The sequence below is a fragment of the Dromiciops gliroides genome, chromosome 3, assembly GCF_019393635.1.
Source record: "Dromiciops gliroides isolate mDroGli1 chromosome 3, mDroGli1.pri, whole genome shotgun sequence".
NCBI classification, from domain to species: Eukaryota; Metazoa; Chordata; class Mammalia; order Microbiotheria; family Microbiotheriidae; genus Dromiciops; species Dromiciops gliroides.
The window spans coordinates 437,281,179-437,301,351 of NC_057863.1; the positions used below are offsets into that span (position 1 = coordinate 437,281,179).

General features: G+C 44.6%; 1 protein-coding gene across 2 annotated transcripts; it reads right to left on the bottom strand.

Annotated features, from left to right (window-relative positions):
• Positions 1–3,372: 3,372 nt before the first annotated feature.
• HOXD1 (homeobox D1) lies at positions 3,373–4,808 on the bottom strand. 2 transcript variants are annotated; one of them, XM_043998418.1, is made up of 3 exons: positions 4,644–4,808; positions 4,139–4,610; positions 3,373–3,715 (listed from the first exon to the last, which is right to left on the bottom strand). In XM_043998418.1, exons 1-3 carry the CDS (start codon positions 4,806–4,808, stop codon positions 3,381–3,383), a joined length of 972 nt encoding a protein of 323 aa, XP_043854353.1. In that variant the 3' UTR covers positions 3,373–3,380. The 2 variants fall into 2 exon arrangements, with proteins under 2 accessions (XP_043854353.1, XP_043854352.1); XM_043998417.1 differs by having other exon boundaries at positions 4,139–4,808.
• Between the last annotated feature and the right edge of the window lie 15,365 nt (positions 4,809–20,173).

Genomic DNA, 20,173 nt, shown 5'->3' on the forward strand with positions numbered 1-20,173 from the left:
CATCTTGAATTACTTGGACTCATGTCCACTATGCTTTCATTTTTAAACCACAAATAAAGATTCAGCATTGGGTACTTTTCTGGTGGAGAGGTCTGTGGTCAGACCAAGCATTTCTCTCAACTTGATCAGATCCTGAGGTTTTCAAATCCAATACTCTGCAAATATAGGAGATTTATTTGACCATGAGAAATAATTAAGAACTCCAGAGTTAATGCAGCTCTCCCTATTGGAGATATGATAACCAAGTATAAACTTTTCTAATCTTAGGCTATACTACATTTGAGATTGGGGCAAAATAAATCCATCTTTTGTGAATGTAAGTTATATTGGTTTGAGTTTTAAATGAACAAGCCTTCATTTGCCATTATTCAAATCATGTAGCTTTGATTTGTAGTTAGATGCCTTATTTCTTCATTCTCACAACAACTGTACAGCATCTAGAAAAGTAGACACACAATCATTCTGTGAAGACAAAGGGGCATTGAAATAGTCAATCAGACATAGTTATAAATATCCATTGTGTATTCATTCCAGCAATGGTCACTGGGGGTTATATTTACATTTTTAAGTTAGCCCCTGTGAACTAAAAATGGAGGTGTTTTCAGCAGTGTTACTATTAAAGTAATAATCACGATACTACAGGGTAAATTCTGGTTTTAAATAACATTGGGTTCAATCTACAAAGGCAAGGTAGAGTGAAGATGATGACCTAAATTGTGAGAAGTATGAGCCTAAATTCTCCACTTGGCCTTTTAACACTGATCAAATTCCTGTGATCATCGATTAATTCCCTCACTTCACTTTTCCTGGGTAGTAATACTTCTCCCTTCCTTCTGTTTGAACTCAACTTCCTGTTTCACTTTGCAGAGCATAAAACATAACACCTATGAGTCTATCATTTGTTTCTATATATTCTTATTGCTCCAAGGGACTTTGAGAGGTCACTTATTTCATACCCATCTCCAGTAGGTGCACTCCCCAGCTCTGAATATAGATAGATAGTGATTTATTCCCATTAAGAACCTTTTAAGGATTCCCTGGGGCTAGTAAAAAAAAAAAAAGCCAATTATGGTCTGATTCAGAGAGCAGTGTTATACCTACATGAAAATAACCATCTTCATAAAGGAAAGGTCCATAAGGGATGTTTAGAACTATAACTATTGTGGTTGTTGTTTTTGTGTTTGGGGTTTCTCAAACTATAATGAATTATCTCATGGAGAGAGAGGGTGGTAGGTTATGGAAGTGGTCATGCATGTTGGTATTTTTTTTGTTTTGTTTTGTTTAGGTGTAGAACTGAATGCTTATCAAAGAACAGAACATTGTAATGTCAAAGACCACCATGGGGAAAACCGGAGGTGGCTGTAATCTAGCATCTCACAATCCTTTTGAAAAAGCAACAGTTCACAGGAGGGGTAGCTGTTGTTTTTAACCAAGACCTAATTAACATCAAGTTATTGAGGGGCAGATGGTTAAACATAATAATATTGACAGATTTTTTTTTTGTAATGACACCTTCCCACCTCTCCTGAACCCCCACTAAAAAGTCAGCTTTTCTTTGCTAAAAGCCAATTTAACTTTAGTTTTGTTCTCTTACCTCCAGTTGTAGTTGTCTGTAGTGAGCAAAGAGCTTTGAGTAAACTAATTTTCTAAGATGATCAATGATCCCAGTCATTTCCCTTTAGAATTATTTTCCCCTGTCTTAATGGAAAAGACAAGCCTCCACAGTCTTCATCTTTTGGACTTCTAAAAGGTTTAGGCATAAACATTTGACCAAACACTAAAATTCTGACATTTAGACCTTAACACATACAAGAATTGAAGTACTTATCTAGGTAAGTCAGTTATCAGATTTTTAAATCAGGAATATCCAGATAACTGATGTATAAGCATAGGCAGAAACAGGAAGGTAAGGTTTCTTGAATCAACCAAGTAATTATTTTCATTATTTACTCAAGTAGTTCCATAAAAAGTTAGGAGAAGGTTGCCCTTGTTTCCTACCTACCTAGCTACTCAGTTTGGGAGGGAGAGAGGGAACTGATTGTTGGGCTTTCCCCATTCCCTTTTGTAATGCTTGACTTTGGAAATGTGAATTCATATGCTCAATCCTTTTTGATGTGCAGCTGCCTTTCTCAGAGACCCTAACCAACTAAAGAAGTCTTTCTGTCATTCTTTCTCCTCCTTTTGTAAGGACCTGAGAAAAGTGGGGGGTGGGGGGGGGAGATGGTCTTACTTAAGGGACTTCATTGCTTTAAAACATTCCCATTGCAGGTCACTTAACCCTTTAGTTAGGGTGGTGCCTATAAACCTACTAAAGAGTATATTAAGTTTAATCCAGATAATTTATAAAATGAGCATTTTCTTCTAACTTGTTATTGAGGTCTTTCTGGCTAAAGCATATCTTTCTTTTGAACTATTCAAAGAATTGTCCAACTCTCTGTTTGACTTTGTATGTGTTGATAAGCATGTTTTGAAGAATCAGTGCAATAAGAAAAACATTAAAAGGAGAAAATAGAAGTAGTTTTAAGAGAGGCAGAAAAGAAAGAGTAAGAAAGTGCCATGAATAAGGATTCTATAATTTTTATTACAAAAAAAAAAGTCCCAACTCACTTAACATGCTATTCTGGTAAATTACTTCACCCAAGTTCATTGCAGGCAAATCCTGGTAAAAATATACATACTGTATATTTATACACAATCCAGGTAACAAGGCTAAAGTTGAGGTGTAAGTCCATTTCTAAACTACACCTAACAAGTTGTTAGTCCTAACAAATTCAGCTACTAACTAAACAGATTGTATTTTCACTCAGGCACGTGGAGAGGTAGGAACAGCTTTAAAAGAAGAGACCTGTAGTGCAAATGTTAAGGATTTCATTGAAGAAGCTCAGCTCTTACCAATGAGATCCTTACTATCTTTGGTCAACCTATGAGGCCCAAGTTTTTGCTTTGTCGATGAAAACAACAACAATAACGTTTGCATTTAGGGGAAATGCAGCTCTAGGAGCATATGGGGGACTTGGGAATTCTGACAATATTTTGAGCCACCCCTTTAAAAGCCAGAATTGCATAAGGCCGGTTAGGAAAGGTAGCAGCAAGGTTGGACTGGCAGCTGGGAACCAGTTTCCCTGATAAGACACATAAATAAGAGGTAAACAAGTTGCTTAAAAAGGCATCCAAATTAAGACCACTATGCACACTACTTTGAGCACAGATAAAGTTCTTTTAAAAAAGCGAAACCCTTCTCAATTCGACCTTCTAGCCCACTCCCAAAAGGAGCCTGGTAAGCCTAGAAGTGTGCAGGGTTAGCAGTACAGTCTGAGATTTTCTGCAGCCTCAGAAACTTGCTCATGAGGAAATGTCAAATCAGTGCTGAGAGGCTTCACTTATGAAGAGTCTTTGGTGGCAGCAGGGCTCTCTGCATTCTTGCCAGACTTTGCCGGGCTCATACCTGAGACAGAAAGCTGAAGAGACGTTACAGGTGATGTGCTGGCCAACAATCCCTCTCTTTCCCTTTTCTTCTGTTTCATTCTTCTGTTCTGGAACCAGATTTTGACTTGAGTGTCATTCAGCTGCAGGGAGTGAGCTATCTCTATGCGGCGGGCCCGGGTTAAGTATTTATTGAAATGAAACTCTTTTTCCAGTTCAGTAAGTTGCTTGGTGCTGAAATTTGTGCGTATCGTGCTCGAGGGGCTGTGCACCCCATACTCGGAGAGTTTGCCTGGAACATATATACAGTGAATCAGTGAAGGAAAGACTAGGAGAGAAACCAAAAGAAGGCAGAAAGGAAACAGAAATAGGGGCCCCAAATCAGCTATGAAACTGTGGGCCTCCCCTTCCCTCCAAATCAGAGCCCTCACTCATGGTGAAGCTAAGTGGACCCTTATTTATAGGGAGTTCCCTTGCTTCGATTTACTGAGAGCACTGGCTACATCCTTAGTTCGAAGTTTAACTACGGGTGTCACCGTTGAACTTAGAGACGTGTGAATGAAATTCTCGTCTTTGGATGGCCTGGATGGAGTGAGACTTTGGTGCCGTAAAGAAGTGGATGTTTTAAGTGAACCCTATTCAACAACTCATTGACTCGAAGTGCGAGCAGGGGTTGGGAAGAGGCATCAACTTTCAAGGTTAAGGTTTTACTTACTTTTCTTGGGGGCGTTTCTTTTCACTTTCATCCATTCAAAAGTGCTGAGGGCTGTGGGAAGCCCGGAGGCGGGAGAGACGGACTTGGGGTAGGAGCCAGGCGCTGGGGAGACTGCCTGGAAGCCCCCAGAGGGGCCGTCGCCTGGCTCTTTAAGACCTTGCGGGAAGGGACCGGGCTCGCCGAAGGCGCCGTAGTCCACTTGGCCGCTGAGAATGAAAGAGCCGCCGCCCGAAAAGACGGCCGAAGTGGCGTAGTGAACTTGGCCCGCCACGGCGTCCTCGGCCTGGGTCCCGAAGCCGCCCGCGAAGTCGTACGCCGAGCCCTGTGGCAGAAAGCTGTAGTCTGCGGCAGGTGCGGCGCCCGCCTCGTAGGCGCCTTCGAGGGTGCACGGAGCGAACGGAGGCGGACCCGGGGCTCGGGCCGGGCCGGGGGGCGGAGGCAGCTGCGGCGGGGGCGGCGTAGGCGGCGGGGGCTGCGGCTGGGGCTGCGCCGGGGCAGGAGGCACCGGCCGAGCTCCAGCCGCGGCGACGGGCAGGCAGCTCACAAAGGCGCCCTCCCCGCCCAGGGAAAAAGCAGGCTGCAGAGCTACTGGCCGGGGATCCGAGCGGCAGAACTTGGGGGAGAAGGTGAGCACTTCTCCGCACGAGATATATTCCAGGTACGAATTCATGACCCAGTCCGACGGCTCGAGGGCAGCCGGTGGGGCCAGGGGGGCGAGAAGGCGACCCCGGAGGCAGAGAGACTGACCCGGCTCCACAGTCTTGTCTTGCCTTGTCTTGCCTTGTCTTGCCTTGTCTTGCCTTGCCTTGCCTTGCCTTGCCTTGCCTTGCCTCGCCTTGCCTTGCCTTGCCTTGCCTGCCTTGCCTCCGCTACACCCACTCCACTCGCCTTGCCATTGCAAGCGGTTTGGGAGGTAAATATTGCCCTAATATACAGCCGGGGGCGGCCACGTGCTGCCGACTGGCCAATGGCTGTCTTCTCCGCAGAGCACACCGCGCGGAGCTTGGGCGCTGCTCGCACGCGCTGCTGCCAGCCCTGGAGGCACAAACTTTGCCAGGGGAGAAAGCAAGCCCTTGGCCAGTGAGCGCTCGAGGGGATTCTAGAGACCCCCAGGACTACTTGGGAGATCGATCCCCTCCTGGGTTCTGAGGATTGCGAGGGGAGGAGAGAAGAGAGCAAATGCCTGCTTCAAGCTGCGCCCGGGACAGGTATGAGGCGGGGATGGGGAGGAGGGAAGAGGATGGGGGAGGGGGAAGGAGAGGAAGACAGGACGGGATGCTGGCTGGCTGAATGGCTGGCTGACTGGCTTCGTGACCAGCGAAGGACCAAGACTCCTGAGTTCTCACTGGACTGTTTTGGATTGAATATGTGTTGGCTGGGTGTGTGAGGGGTTAAAACGAAGCAAGGGACTGGAGGCTAGGAAGCTACTTCCTGACACAAGAGGGAAAACAAAGTCACTCCTTTCTCTCCTCTCTTTTTTCTCTCCTAGTGCTTCTTCACTTACGGTTTTATTGGCACCGGTGGTTTTATTCCTCTCCTAAATCTGGACCAGATGTTGGGGGAAGAGGGGGTTCCTACTCAGGGGATGCTTTGCTGTAGAGCTGTGTACCTGGGCCTGACGTGGCATCAGCACATCTTTCTGACAGCTGTTTTCAGCTTTACTAACAAAATTTTCCTTCCACCTCTTTCCACCTTTTGCTGTTGAGGTGATATGCCAGGAGCCAGTAGGGAATGCCTAGCTTTCAATTTAAGTAAGTGTTGTGTATGTTTGGAAATTCAGCAGGTTCTCCATTCTCCTCTTAGACCACCTGACCACCATTGCATAAATAGTGGGGAAAAGCTTCCTTTCTGGCAAAGGATCCACTTTCCCCTCTCCAGTTCTCTCCTCACATCCGGGCTTCCTCTGTCAGAAGCATTGTCGATGCATCACAGCTGCATATGTTCTCTCTGAGGCGTTTGGCTCAAGGGCTAAAAGGCATCCCTGCCTGGTTCATATTGAGGAGGCTTGGATGTTCTTGTATCTCACGGCAATTAATGCTCCCCTTCCATCAGATAAGTGCTGTGTCGTCTCTTGCGAGTGAAATCTGAGGGTTTACAATCTTAATGGGCTCACGTCTTTCCCTAGATAATATGGTTTTGTTTTCTGAGTGGAGAGAGACGGGAAATAAAAGTGCAATTGGCACCGGAAATAAAGGAGAGCAGGAGGGTTATAAAAAGAGCTCTTTGCCTTAACAAACTTTCCTACTTCACTGATTATTTTAAAATTTTATTTCCTTGAGCAACAAATAAATTGGCATCTCTCCTTAAAAAAAAAAAGTGAAGTTAGGGCTAGGGAAGTTGATTTCTTGAAGTGCAAATGTAATACGGCAGCGGCTTCTGTTGGCTTATTCAAATGAAAACTTGATTCATCACATCTCTGAATTGTGGAAGGGTTTGTAGGTTTTCAACCTTGTTTTACTGACCCGCTGGTCTGAGAAGAGCGATTGAGCCTTTTCTAATCCACCACCGTCTGTAGGTCTAGTAAACACGAAGGCATTACAGGTCTGTTCTGAAAGCCAGTTCCATGCAATTGTTGGGATGATGTGTACAAACAAAGAGGTTCAAGAGCTGTTAAATGGCCCAGAGGCTGGACGGTTAAGCTGGAGCCAAAATGGGAAGGGAGAGTGGGAAAATAGCAAGACTTTCAGGGAGCCTGTGAAGCTAGTGCTCTTGGATCTCATTGAAAAATGTGTTGGTTTTGCATTTCCAAACTCAAAGCCTTTCCAAACTCATATTGACCTTGATCTTGGTGCTTCCATCTTGTCAGGTATCTGAATAGAAAAAAGCCAGAAAATAATATTGTAAAGGAGAAAGGGATTCATCCCTTGCCCCATACATACAAGAGAAGGGATAGAGAAGCATTTCTTCAGAGTTCAAGTTCAAAAAGTCTTCTTCACTCCCTAAATCCCTGTGAACTCAGGAAGAGCTGCTAATTCAGTGCAGTTCTGTTCAAGTGCCTCCACATTTACTACAACAGTGACATAGCAGCCACTTTGTGGGGGGAAGGAACAACCAACACATATAATCCTTCATCAAAAGTTCTGAGGTACTAGAATTTTATCAAGGTGCCTTCATATACCAGGCCCACCACAGTTACAACTCAGTTCTAAGGACTCTTGGGTATAGAGTATTGGAAGCTGAGCAAGAAAAACAATAGTTTTAAAAATGAGAAGGGTGGCTACCTATAGCTACGGAAAGTTTAGAGTAGGAAATCAACCACTGATAGCTCATCAAATTTGGAAAAAGTCCAACATATTGAATTAATACCTGCTCCTGCATGATCAGGAAAACTGGACCAAGTTGGGCAATTCTTCAACTCTCATAGTAACAAAAAGTATATGGCTAAACATGCCCTAATTCTGGTCATGCATCAAATTCCTACTACCACATATAAGCCTTGCCTTGCTTTTTATGTTTGGAAATGGGGAGAGGTGTCTGGAGGCTTCCCTAAAGCAAAGTTTGGACATATATCCTTGTTTAGTTTTAAGGTTTGGGGAACAAGAGAGGAGGAAAGACGAAACATCCGAGAGCAATGTAAGTATTTTAGTTTCACAATGTAGAATGGAGGGGTGAGGACGCCATTTTTTAAAAGAAGGCTCTTGGAATCAGATGAGAAAAATGATTTCACACACACAGAGCAACTATTCTTTTAGTCATCCTACCCTCCAATACTACTACTAACAACAATAACCAGAAGATGATGACAATGATGATAGATTTGGGACCTTTTGATGAATCTGGGATGAAACAACCCCTGTCTAGTCTTATTCTCCACAAGGAGCTTCCATAGCAAAGAAAACAAAATGTTTGCAAGCCAAAGGAGTCAGGGAAAAACTTCTGGCCTGAATCACTAAGGAATCATTTATCCACTCCCTCCTCTCCCTGCTTCCCCCTCCCCCTGGTTATACTGTAAATCTACACTGGAAAAATCCCTGTCTGCTACTTTCCAGAGGATGGGACAGTTTTTAAATGGACTGGAGGTGAAAGAAGGATAGATGGGCAGATCTAATGACAAAAAAGTGAGATTCACATAAATCTGAGGAAAATTAGATTTTCCTCTTAAATACCCAGAGAAAGAAACTACAGTAATCCAGTTCCGTTTTCAACCTAAGAATTCTCTGGAGCTCAGCTGTCCTGCTGGGTCCTAGTACTGAGAAGACCTCCTCTCAGTTGGAGTTGACAGCACTGGGGCTGGCCTCAAGGTCCTGTTTGATGTAGGAATGCTTTGATAACTCCCACTGCCCTGTTCTCTATAGTTTCTACCACTTTCAGACATTGAGTTTTATGACACATTCAAAAGTGGGACTCTTTTTAAAAAGAGAGAGAGAGGGGCAGCTAGATGGCGCAGTGCATAGAGCACCGGCCCTGGATTCAGGAGTACCTGAGTTCAAATCTGGCCTCAGACACTTAACACTTACTAGCTGTGTGATCCTGGGCAAGTCACTTAACCCCAATTGCCCCTCAAAAAAAAAAGAGAGAGGGGGGCGGGGAGAGACAGAGAGAGAGGATTTCCTCAGCCTTTAATATTATTCATAACAATTCACTTGGAAACTCCTAAAAGAAATATCTTTATTACGGCAGGTAGCCCTTTTTCCTCAATCACCTGATTGTCTTAAAATAGATTGCTCCAGACCCTAGAGCAAGCATATACTGGGGAAGCCAGGTGTGTGCCAGGACAATGGAAGCTCTCTATGTCTCTGCCCTCCACCTAAACCCTTCCTATTCTTCTACCAAAACAAATAAACAAACAAAAACAACAACAACTCTGTATCATTTATGTGGGACAATAAAAAGTATTTCCTTACCACCAGATTTTCAAGTTTCTGGAAAATCTTAGCTGATGGGGGGCGGGGAGTGGGGAATATGGAGGCTGAAGCTATAATAATAATTTACATTTATATAGGGCTGTGTGGTCAATAATGCATTGGTCTCACCATAGCCCCTCAGGGCAGGCGATGCAACCTTCATTCTCTCCATCGGCAGATTAGGGAGCTGGACTATTGAGAGTTTCCCATGTTCATACAGCTAGTAAGTCTAGACTTCAGAAAACCTAATTCCACTCTCTTTAGGCCAAAGCTCTTTCCATGATAGCACCAGAGGGAGTAAAAGCACAGGCAGTCTAACTACCATGACGTTTAGGACCTAATGAAATAATTCCCATTGAGAGGGAAATCAATTCATAGTTTAAGTGGTGGGAAGTAGTCTGGTGAGTGCCAGGAGTGCTAGAAAACTCAGATTACTTGGGTTCGAATCTTCTGTCACTTTCCAGCTGTGTGATGATGATCGTTAACCTTTCTGAAGCTTCAAGGTACTCATTCAAAAAATGGGGATAACATTTGCACTACCTACTTCACAGGAGTGTTGTGAGGGATGCTCTCTATAAATGTGAGTCTGTATTATCTGTGAGTCAAACCCACCAAATGTCATCTCCATTTAGATTCCCAAGATGTCTGCTGCCTGAGGAGCCAAATCAGTAGAAGTAGATGAAGTGTGAAGGGCCAATGGGGCTAAAGGGAGCCAGGCAGGAAGAGGCTGAAAAGGAGAGGATCTCCTCCCTCCTCCCCCCCCCAAAAAAAACTCAAACCAAAAAAACAAACCAGAAAGTTTTGGGAGAGCACTAAAGAAATTGTAAAGGCTACTTGTCAGGTTTCAGGGTGGGGAAGGGCAAGATAGCCCAGACTGAGGGCTGTTTAATTGGGGAATGGTAGATTGAGACAGATTGCTCCCAATATTTGTGCAAAACATTTATTTAGCAATTCTGAGGAGTTAATCAAGCACTGTGCCATTAAACATCCCCTTACCCCATTTTGATCCTCTGGAGATGTCTGAGACATTGAGAGAAAAGTTTAGAAGAAAAAGGAGGGGAGAAGAGAGGGAGAAGGAGAGGATGGACAGGAATAAAGAGGAAAGAGGAGAAGAAAGGAAGTGGGTCAAGGAAAGAGGGGAAAGAAAAGGAAACAGCAAGGGAAAGGGGGGGACAAAAAGAGATGGAGCTACAGAAACTCCATTTCAACTCCCCACAGTTGGATTTTGGTGGGCTTTTGGATGAGAGAATAGCAAAAGAAGAAAAGGACTGGTTTAAGGATACCCTGCTCCATCTGTCCCTCCCAGTGTGATGATATGGAAATGGCCTGTGAGTTACCTGATCTGCCTTCTTAAAAAATTATGCCTAGGGGCAGCTAGGTGGTGAAGTGGATAGAGCACCAGCCCTGGATTCAGGAGGATGGGAGTTCAAATCCGGCCTCAGACACTTAACACTTATTAGCTTTGTGACCCTGGCAAGTCACTTAACCCCAATTGCCTCACTAAAAAAAAAAAAAATTATGCCTAGCTCCATGCCTAACCTAGAAGAGGAACATCCTTTCTTCCCACCAGGGACCACACTCATATGTTCAGGAAAGTTGATGGAACTAGTTAGCTGTTCCTCTCAGTTGCACCCTGAAGTGCCCTGCCTTCAGGGAGAGGAGGTGCTCTGGCTCTCAAAAGACTAAGTGGTTTCCTTCCTCTAATCAGTCTGACTCTGGGATTTGCTGCACAGTTGGGTGGATAGGCCCAGAAAGTTAATCTTGTCTTAGAGGTAGCTGGTGGTGAAATAGATAGGATGCTGGGCCTGCTGTCAGGAAGTTAGAGTTCAAATCTGACCTCAGACACTTACTAGCTGTGTGAACCAAAGCAAGTCATTTAAACCTGTTTGCCTCAGTTTCCTGGACTGTAAAATGAAATTATAATAGCGCTTACCTTTCAGAGTTGTTGTATCAATTAAGATAATATTTGTAAAGTTCTTAGCACAATGTCTGGCACATAGCAAAGACTGAAAAAAACCTCTTATTCTCTCCCTTTCCCCTGTCCTTATTAGAGGATATAGAAATGAAAGACTTGGATTGACTCTTCAACCCTACACCCCCTCCCAAAGGGTGAAGGTTCCCCTTTCACTCCAGTACTTCAGATCATCTGTCTAGGGGACAGTGGGATACCTAGAAAGCACACAGCTCAGTCCTTATGTCTATAGGGAAAGTAGTTCTATTGCTTTGAACCTTGGGTCAAGTGAAGTCAGAGTATAGGATTTGTCCCCCTAGAAATAAATTACATCCTTGAGGAGAAAAATTAGATGCTATGGTTATTACTAACTAAATGTAGTATAAAAGTTTGGGTGATCCAATGATGAAAGAGAAAGAAAATGGCTTAGAGAAATAGGAAAGGAACACTATTTCTATAGAAAGGACAGTATTATTGCTGTTTTCCCTCCCCGCCCCCATTTTTGGGCTACCTATCAAGTGTCTATCTATCAGACTGGAAAGAGCTGTAATTTTATCCTCCAGATATATGTTATCCTGGGGCCAGCCTAGCTAATCACAGAGATGCCCATCTGCAAAAAGGTGACTGCTAGACAATGATTTTTAAAATAGAATTTCTGAGGGCAGCTAGGTGGCGCAGTGGATGAAGCACCAGCCCTGGATTCAGGAGTACCTGAGTTCAAATCTGGCTTCAGACACTTGACACTTACTAGCTGTGTGACCCTGGGCAAGTCATTTAACTCCCATTGCCCCGCAAAAAAAAAAAATAGAATTTCTGTGTATTTGTCATTGTTGTGGAATTTATATTATTTTCAAAGTCTAGAATAGAAGGAACTTGAGGGCAGAGAATACTTTGTTTTTCTCTTTATATCCCCAGCACAGTGCCTGGCAAATGGGAGGTATTTAATATGTGCTTGTTGATTGGAACAATTCAGCAACTCAGGAAGACAAGACAATTAAGGCGGAATGGGGTTTGTGATATACCTCAAGGAAGTACTCCCATGAATGAAATCAAAGTTCAGAATTGGAAGGAACATCAGAACCCATTTAATCCAACCCTACCCACCTTTAACCAAGGATGGCCCTCCTTCCTCACCATTACCAACAAGTGGTTATCCAGTATTTCCTTAAAAACCTCTAGTGAAAAGGAGCCTAGTACCACCAGAGGCAGCTGGCCTCCTTAGAGAATATTCAAAAAACCTTTTCTAGTCTGATACTATGTGATTCAATTCAACAAACATTTAATAATGACCTGCCATTTGGCCAATATCCTGCCAAACTTCATCCAGTTCTTGTACCCCAGGAGGCAGTGTTGGTTCCCAAGTTCCCTTGGATTCTCTCTGGTGGGATTGGAAATTGCACCTTAGCCATCCTGGTCTCTGGCAGAGAGAGATACCTGGACAATACCTTCCGGAATTTGAAGAGGACAAACTACAAGACTTAGGGGGAAAGGGGGGAGGGGAACGAGGGGGGGGGCCAGGAAAGGACAAATTAATTCACCCCAACTAAGTGCAGAGGAGATAAGGAAGGCACAGGACTGAATGTCTAAAAACCCCAGGGAGAAGAATTTTAATCCAAACTATCAATAACAGGCCACATTAGAGATTTAAGTTTATAAAATGCTTTATACACATATTAACTCATTTTCTGCAAATCACACAGAATCCTGTGTTGCAGCTATTATACCCATTATTCAGATGAGAAAAATGAAGCTCAGAGAGATTAAATGATTTATCCAATAATTAGTGGAAAAACAGAACTCAAAGGGATGTCTTCCAAGCTTTCTACTAGGTTCATACTTCTCAAAGTGTGTTCTGTTTCACCAAATAAGTCATTTAACCTCTGTCTCTGTAGTAAGTACAGCACTGTGTGATGAACTTTATATGCTTCTTTTTATCCACATGTAAAACTGGGTGGAGTGAGAGAGTTGCTGTAGGAAGGTAATTCTAGATAATGTCCTGCCCTGCCCTCCCCTCCCCCCCAAAGGAGAACATGGAATTGATCCCAGGGATCTGGAGCTAAGGAGGCCCTTGGAGGCCATTTTCTGGAGGAGGAGAGCCCAGAGAGGTTGGACAACATGCCTGGGGTCACCAAGGGAAGTTACCTTCAGAGATGGGATTTGAACTCAAGTTCTCCCAATCCAGAGCCATTGCTAATTCCATGGTATTTCCCTCCTCCATCCCCACATAAGAAGAATGTGTTTGTAAATCACAAATGGAGAAGGGGGGACCCTGAAAGTATGTTTGTTAGAGATAGGATACCACACAAAGCCTGCAGGTACTTACTGGCATTCTGCTTTTTAATGGGTCTCTATCCTCTCAGATGCTATAACCAAGGCTTTAAGTAACTGCCTAAATACCTCCTAAGGAGGAAATAACAAGTGGAACCCAGAGGCTTAAGCTTTCTACAACCCAATAAAGAAAAGCTCACCTTACAGAAGGGAATGTTTAAAAAATGGCCTCTTTTGAATCTGATTTAACTAACCTCATAAATAGAAGAACCTTGTTAGGTCCCAAGACCAGTTGCAGATACTTTTATGGTTTATGAATAGCAATAATCGTAGGGTCTAGCACAGTGCTCCTAGTGCCTAGGGGAGTGTCTTGCACATAGAAAATGCTTAATAAACGTTTGTCCAATCAATCAACAAGCACTTACTAAGTACCTCCTATGTTCCATGAACTGTGCTGAATTAGATTTAACTAAATATCAAAGAAGAATTGGAAAGCTTTCCCACTCCCTCTCACCCATTAGACCTCTTCCCCCTGCCCCCACAAGTGCACACTATTCACACACATAAAAAGAAGAAATACTAGGGCAGCTAGGTGGCGCAGTGGATAGAACACCAGCCCTGGATTCAGGAGGACCTGAGTTCAAATTTGACCCCAGAAACTTGATATTTACTAGCTTTGTGACCCTGGGCAAGTCACTTAACCTGCTTTGCCCCACAAAAAAGAAGAAGAAGAAGAAGAAGAAGAAGAAGAAGAAGAAGAAGAAGAAGAAGAAGAAGAAGAAGAAGAAGAAGAAGAAGAAGAAGAAGAAGAAACACTGATTTCACATTGGTAAATTGTTTTTAATTAGGCCATTTAAACAATGCTTACGTTTACCTTCAAGTTCAACCACCATTTCCTCCTGCTTTCTCCACTCATAGATGCCCTTTGCAGGTAAGTTAGCTAAGTAAACATGTTCAAACTCTGCATTTAATGCTGGACTTAAGTACTTAAGAATATTTAAATTTTTTTTAAATGAGGTAATTAATACTTTATTTGATTCTAACTTTTTTAATATATATGCTCTTTGCAGAGACTCCTTTGCTGACGACTAAGGGAAGAGAAGAGTTGGGCGTTTGCAGATAAAGTGGAACCAGCCTCTCTGTGTGTCTATTTGTCTGTGTGTGTCCTATCTTGGTATGATGAAGAGTGGGAAGAATGGGTCTGGAAATATAGAGGAGAGGGTCGTGTGATCGTAAAACTGGGGTTTGGCAGGGTCTCTCTGCGGGTGTTCTTGGGTGGCAATGTTTGGCACAGGTCGTGTGATAGAGATGTCATGGGGATGAAAGGCTCGTGCGGTTGCTAGCTGTGGTTACCCAGATAGGTCCCTTTTTACATTCCTCTTGCTACAGAGAAGAGGTTGGAGCTCCTTTCCCCTCCCTGCTGGAGCTAGGAAGCTGCGGGTTTCGCCCGTTAGCTCTGTCTCCTCTGCTTGCGGTTTCTGGTCGGTTCCCAGCTGGCCCAGACTTGCTCTCAAGTAGGAGGAACCGCTGTCGAGTGAGAAGTGCACATCGGGTGATTGATGAACTCTTAATAGAACCAGCCTCCCTCCCTTCACCCCCTCCCCACGCACCCCCTCCATCCCCCCCCCAACCCACCTTCTTCCCTCTTACCCAGGTCTTTAATTCAGCTCCTTGCCGAGAAGAAGGGGATGCTCCAGTCAGTAGGGTGATTTACTCACCGTTTGTCTTTCAGGAAAGATTTCAAGTGGATTTAGTAATATCCACCTACTACCCCTCCCCCAAGCTTTACATATCACACAGACACAGCATATAATGTCGATATTTCGTGGTCACAAATAGATGCTAATGAACATGGAGTCACGTAGGTATCCAGCCGACCAACCCGGGCTCATAGCTGCAGAGACGGGCCCTTTGTGCCTCTAGTCTGGGGAGGAGACAGCTATTGTTCCCAATGGGGGAAAGGAGGAACGCTTCAGTCGACTAGCCCAGGTCAGCCACAACCGCGTTGCTTCCTGATTCTACCTCCCACCCTCGTGTCTCCCTCCCCTCCACCCACCCACCTCCAGCCCTTAGGCCATCCCTTCCTTCACTTAGCTTTACCAGAGCCACGGGATGCCGCAGAGACACTGCGAGAGGGTGTGGCTATTTCCTTTGTGTGTTGTCTGCAAACAGCTGGCCAGTGATGAATCTGGGAGTTGTCCTGAGGCTGAGAAGGAGCTGGGGAGTTGGGATTGAGAGAAAGGAGAAGGAGATGCTAATGCCAATTCCTTCCCTTTGGACTCACTTGAAACCCATTATATTTTCTAGCCCTTGCCTGTCTATCTAGTGTACAAAAGGAAAGGACTGGAGAGCACCTTCTACAAGGGGTTTTTATTAGCGGAAGAGAAAGCTACAAGAACCTCTAACCAACACCATTTGACAAATACACGTTGTTTTTTTTCTCTCAGCCTTTACCGGAAAGTATTAAGACAGGTCCCTCAAATATCAAAGACTGGTATGGAAGATATGCCTGCTTCAGGTCTGGAGTCCTCCTTGCATCTTAGTTTATATTGGAGTCCCTACCAATTACACCTTTGTTCCCTTCGATCTCCCCTGTGTTTCTACTTTCCTGATATCTTATCGTGAGCTAGATAAAACTACCTAGGCTTCCATTTCTGGGTTTCTCTCCACACGGATTGTCATGATATGAGGGATTCTTTCATTAAGCCCTCCCTGGGAAAATGGGGTCTTCTTTCTGACCCTGGAAAATTCTAGTGTTATGCCCTTCATTGGCTACCCATTTCCCCTTACTCTTTCTATCTGGTGACAACTTCCAAACTTCTCTGTTTCTAGTAATGGCATCATCATCCTTACAGTCACCTAAGCTTTGAGCATTGCTTCCTCTAGTTGATTTCACTCTCCAACCTATACTTCACATAACTGCTGGGGTGCTCTTCCTTGTGTATAGGTCTGACTATGATCACTCGAACCTTGAACCTCTCATGATTCTCCACTGCCTACTAGATAAATGATAAACTCTTAGTCATTGCATTTAAGGCCCTCCATAACATAGCTGCAACCTGCCTCTTTAGTCTTATACCACATGGCTTACTTTGAATATTCTCTTGTCCTGATCCTTTTGGTCCTTGTGCCTTTGTTCAGACCACTCCCTTTCCCACTGTGTTTGGAATAGACTTCTCAACCTCCTTCTCCATTTGTTGAAGTTCATAGTTCTTTCCAGGAGCAACTCAGGTGTTATCTCCTCCCTTCCCCACCCTGTGTCCTCCAGAAGGAGAAAGTAACATTTACTCTGTACCTTTTCTTTGAATTTATCTCATTCATTTCTACCCTACTTATTTGCATACATGTATTCCTCACCACCACTACTTCCATCAAATTATAGGCTTCTTGAGAACAAAGTCAGGGGCAATGTGCACATCTAGTGCTTCCTAAATGATCCATCTTGATAAGGGTTGTTACTTTGAGGTTCAGAGGGGAAAGGGTTTGAGGAGGGGGGAAAGATGCAGCTACCACGATATAGCAAAACAAAAACAAAACAAAAAACTTAGAATCAGGAGCCCTAATTTCAAATTCTTAAATCTGTCAATAATTAGCTGTGTGTAAAGTGCCAGCCCTGGAATAAAGCACTGGCCCTAGATTCAGGAGGACCTGAGATCAAATCCAGCCTCAGACACTTGACACTTACTAGCTGTGTGACCCTGGGCAAATCACTTCACCCTCATTGCCCCACCAAAAAAAAAAAAATAGTTGCGTGATCTAACCTCTCTAAGCAGCAGTTTCCTTATCTGCAAAATGGGGATAATAATTATTTTCCTACCTGATTCAGAAGGTTTGGGAAAGGGCATTCCCAGTGAGAAAATTCCCTCAAACAATGCAGTTCATCAGCTACTCTTATGTAGACTTAGAGGTTGATTCAGGGCACTGAGAAGCCAAATGACTGTACTGGATCATTTAATGTGAGGGTAAGTATGTATTAAAGGCAGACCTTGAACTCCAGTTTTCCTGACTTTCTAGCCACTATCCCATGTTGCCTTATTATAATCACCACCATCCTTGTTCTACCTTTGTTCTACATTCACCCACCAAGTCCCACCTAAAGAATCATATCCCTAAGCTTTCTCCTCTCCATTAAGGCTTGCTCAAAAAGGACTACTGATAAATGAACCAATAATGAGAATACAGGGTGTCACAGGAGTAAGCCTAGTTCCATTTCCCTAGTGTCTCTCCTGTGTCTTTGAGATAAATACATGCCTTTGAATCACTATGCCTTCCCTGTATCCATGGTGAGCAATCACCATAAACTCTCTTGTCCTTTCAAAGATGGTTATGCTGTCAGCCTGTTGGATTACATTACCTTCGATGTCTTTTTATTCTGTTCTTTCAGTTTTAAAAAGAATGACCTAAAGAAAACTGATAATTTCCTGTTGAAATAACTATTGGCCTATGAAGGGCCCAAGGAGGTTTCACAACCACCCCCTTTTCATGGTAAAGTAAAAATAAGTCCTTTGATTCCACAAAACAAGCCTAGGCTATATATAGTTTTGGGAGTGGGGGGGGGGTGTGAAATGTTTCTCTCATCAATGTCAGACACAGGAATGGTTCATATTATGATGCAGGTAACTTCCATCTGTGGCTCCCCCGACCCCTACCTTTTATGAAAAACCCCAACAGATGGAGAGCCTGAACTCACTAACCGCCTGTCCCAGCACACTTCTCAGGGACCATAAGGCTGCAGACTGAGGGGAGAAGACAAGAGTAACTAGTATAGGTAATCACTATCTTTTAATATCCCTTACAGATAGAAATTCGAAAAATCTTGTTCAGCAAGGTTAGCAGCCTCTAGGGTTTCAGAAACCAATTCAGTTGATGTGTTTCTGATAGGGCGAAAGCCTAGGAGGAAAGGAAACAGCTCTCGTTTCCTCTCCTCTCCTCTCCTCTCCTCTCCTCTCCTCTCCTCTCCTCTCCTCTCCTCTCCTCTCCTCTCCTCTCCTCTCCTCTCCTCTCCTCTCCTCTCCTCTCCTCTCTCTCTCTCCCACCCTCCCTCCCTCTCCCTCTCCTTCTCGCTTCCCTTTCCCCTTCACCCTCCCTTCTGAAGTTTCTCTTGGTACAAATGGATGGTTTGACTTAATGATTCCACCAGAGGCGGATTTTTCTCTGTCAGATCTCTGGATCTCTGTCTCATCTCTGGATGAGATCATGGTCTGAAAACCAGCCACTAGAATCCAGCTCCTTCGTGCCTAGCCTCCCTTCCCCAGGCCTCTTAACTGGCAGCAACCCCCAAACTTAAAAACTCACACCAAATCTAACGCCTAGTTAGGCGTATAGAGAGCTGCATGGTCTCAGTTCTTTTGACTGCTGTGACAACTTTGCCCCTTCTTTCATCTTTTCCCTTTCTTTCCCATTCCTTAACATTAACGGGCTGTAAAATGGTGACTAGGTCAGTGTCTATTCACACCGGATTGGATTCCCGGACAGGAGCACACGAGTCCTCGTCCTCCACCTGTTTTTGCCTGGTCTCAAAGAACCTGGGGTTTCCACGGTCCCATCTCTCCCACAGAGGCCCACAGCCGCTTCCCTTCAGCCTAGTCTTCGAAGCTGCTCAGAGATTTTTTTTCTCCTCCTTCTTATCCCTTCGAGAAAGAAGCGGGTAGAGGTTGGAAGAGGGAGTGACCTAGGACCCGGAGACCCGGTTTCTCTTCTTGGGAAAACTTGTGGGACCTCCCAGAGACCAGGTCCTGGGGCTGGAGACCAATCCCCTCTCCTGTAAGCCCCTTCCTTGAAACAGCGCTCCCTTTGTCTGGTTCCCACAGCGGAGACCCATTAGAAACCAGCCAACACAAAGACACTGGCTTCTCATTCCCTTATCCCCTTCTGCCTCCCCTCACCAAGCCCAAGGCCTAGTCAACTCGGTAGGGGAGCTCATGGAACCTTAGGTTGAGTCTCTGGGTTTGGATCCAGCCCCTCTTTGCTGATCCCCACCCCCACCCGCACTCCCACCCCAGTCTGCAGCGGGAGATGGGGACTTCAACTGCTTTGTGTTTCTTTCGTACCAATGGCCAGAGCCCAGCCCAAGAATATGTGCTTTGGAGCTAGAGGAGCCAATTTCTTCTCCTAATATTTCCCGGCCGAATCATTAATACAACAAAGAAGGGTTCCCAGTCAGTCTGGCCTCCAGACCTAGATCCATTCCCACATCCCGGGGATTCTTCCGCCTCTACTTCCCCTCCCCCATCCTCCACCTCATCCTCTTCTTTCTTTACTTCCGCAGACTGGCAGCCGAAGAGGCGGCTTTGAGCCTCCGCAGATAGAGCTGCTATTGTGACCTTCTCGACTTAGGCTGCAAACTGAGGCTCCGAGCCAGGGTTGGGTCATGGGGGAAGTCTGGGACAGAGTGGGGGGAGGTTTAGGCGGGGAGGGGGGGGGAAGGAAGAAGGCAAACTGAAGACGGGTTCAAACCTCTCTGGAGGTGACGCTTCGAAATAGATAATGGTTTGGAAACTTGCAGTTAAGGAGGGCATTTTGTTTTGCTTGGGCTCTGATAGTTCATAGCATTAATTGCAAGCTCTAAAGAAGCTGGATTTATGATGGAGGCCAAAGGGGGGTAGTTTATAATTTATGAGGTTTTAAATGGATATGTGGAGAGTAGGGCAGGTTACTATATGCCAAAGTTGTTCCTCTCCTGTTTCAGTCTCTGTATCCATCGTTATCTCTGTCTCTGTCCCTATCCCCCTCCCCCCATACACACAGACAGCCCTGCTTCCCTTCTTTTGTGTGGCATCCTCCCAAAAATGGTAGCATCGCTGCTTGGGAAACATTCCTTTTAATAATTCTCGACCGCTCCCCTATTTCTGTCTCCCACCGCCACTGCCCCCACCCTATGTGGTGAGAGAAGGCGAGAAGAAACTGAATTTACTTATCACATGATCCCTCACACCAATGACAGGAACTGGGAACAGAGAGATTTGCAAGCTT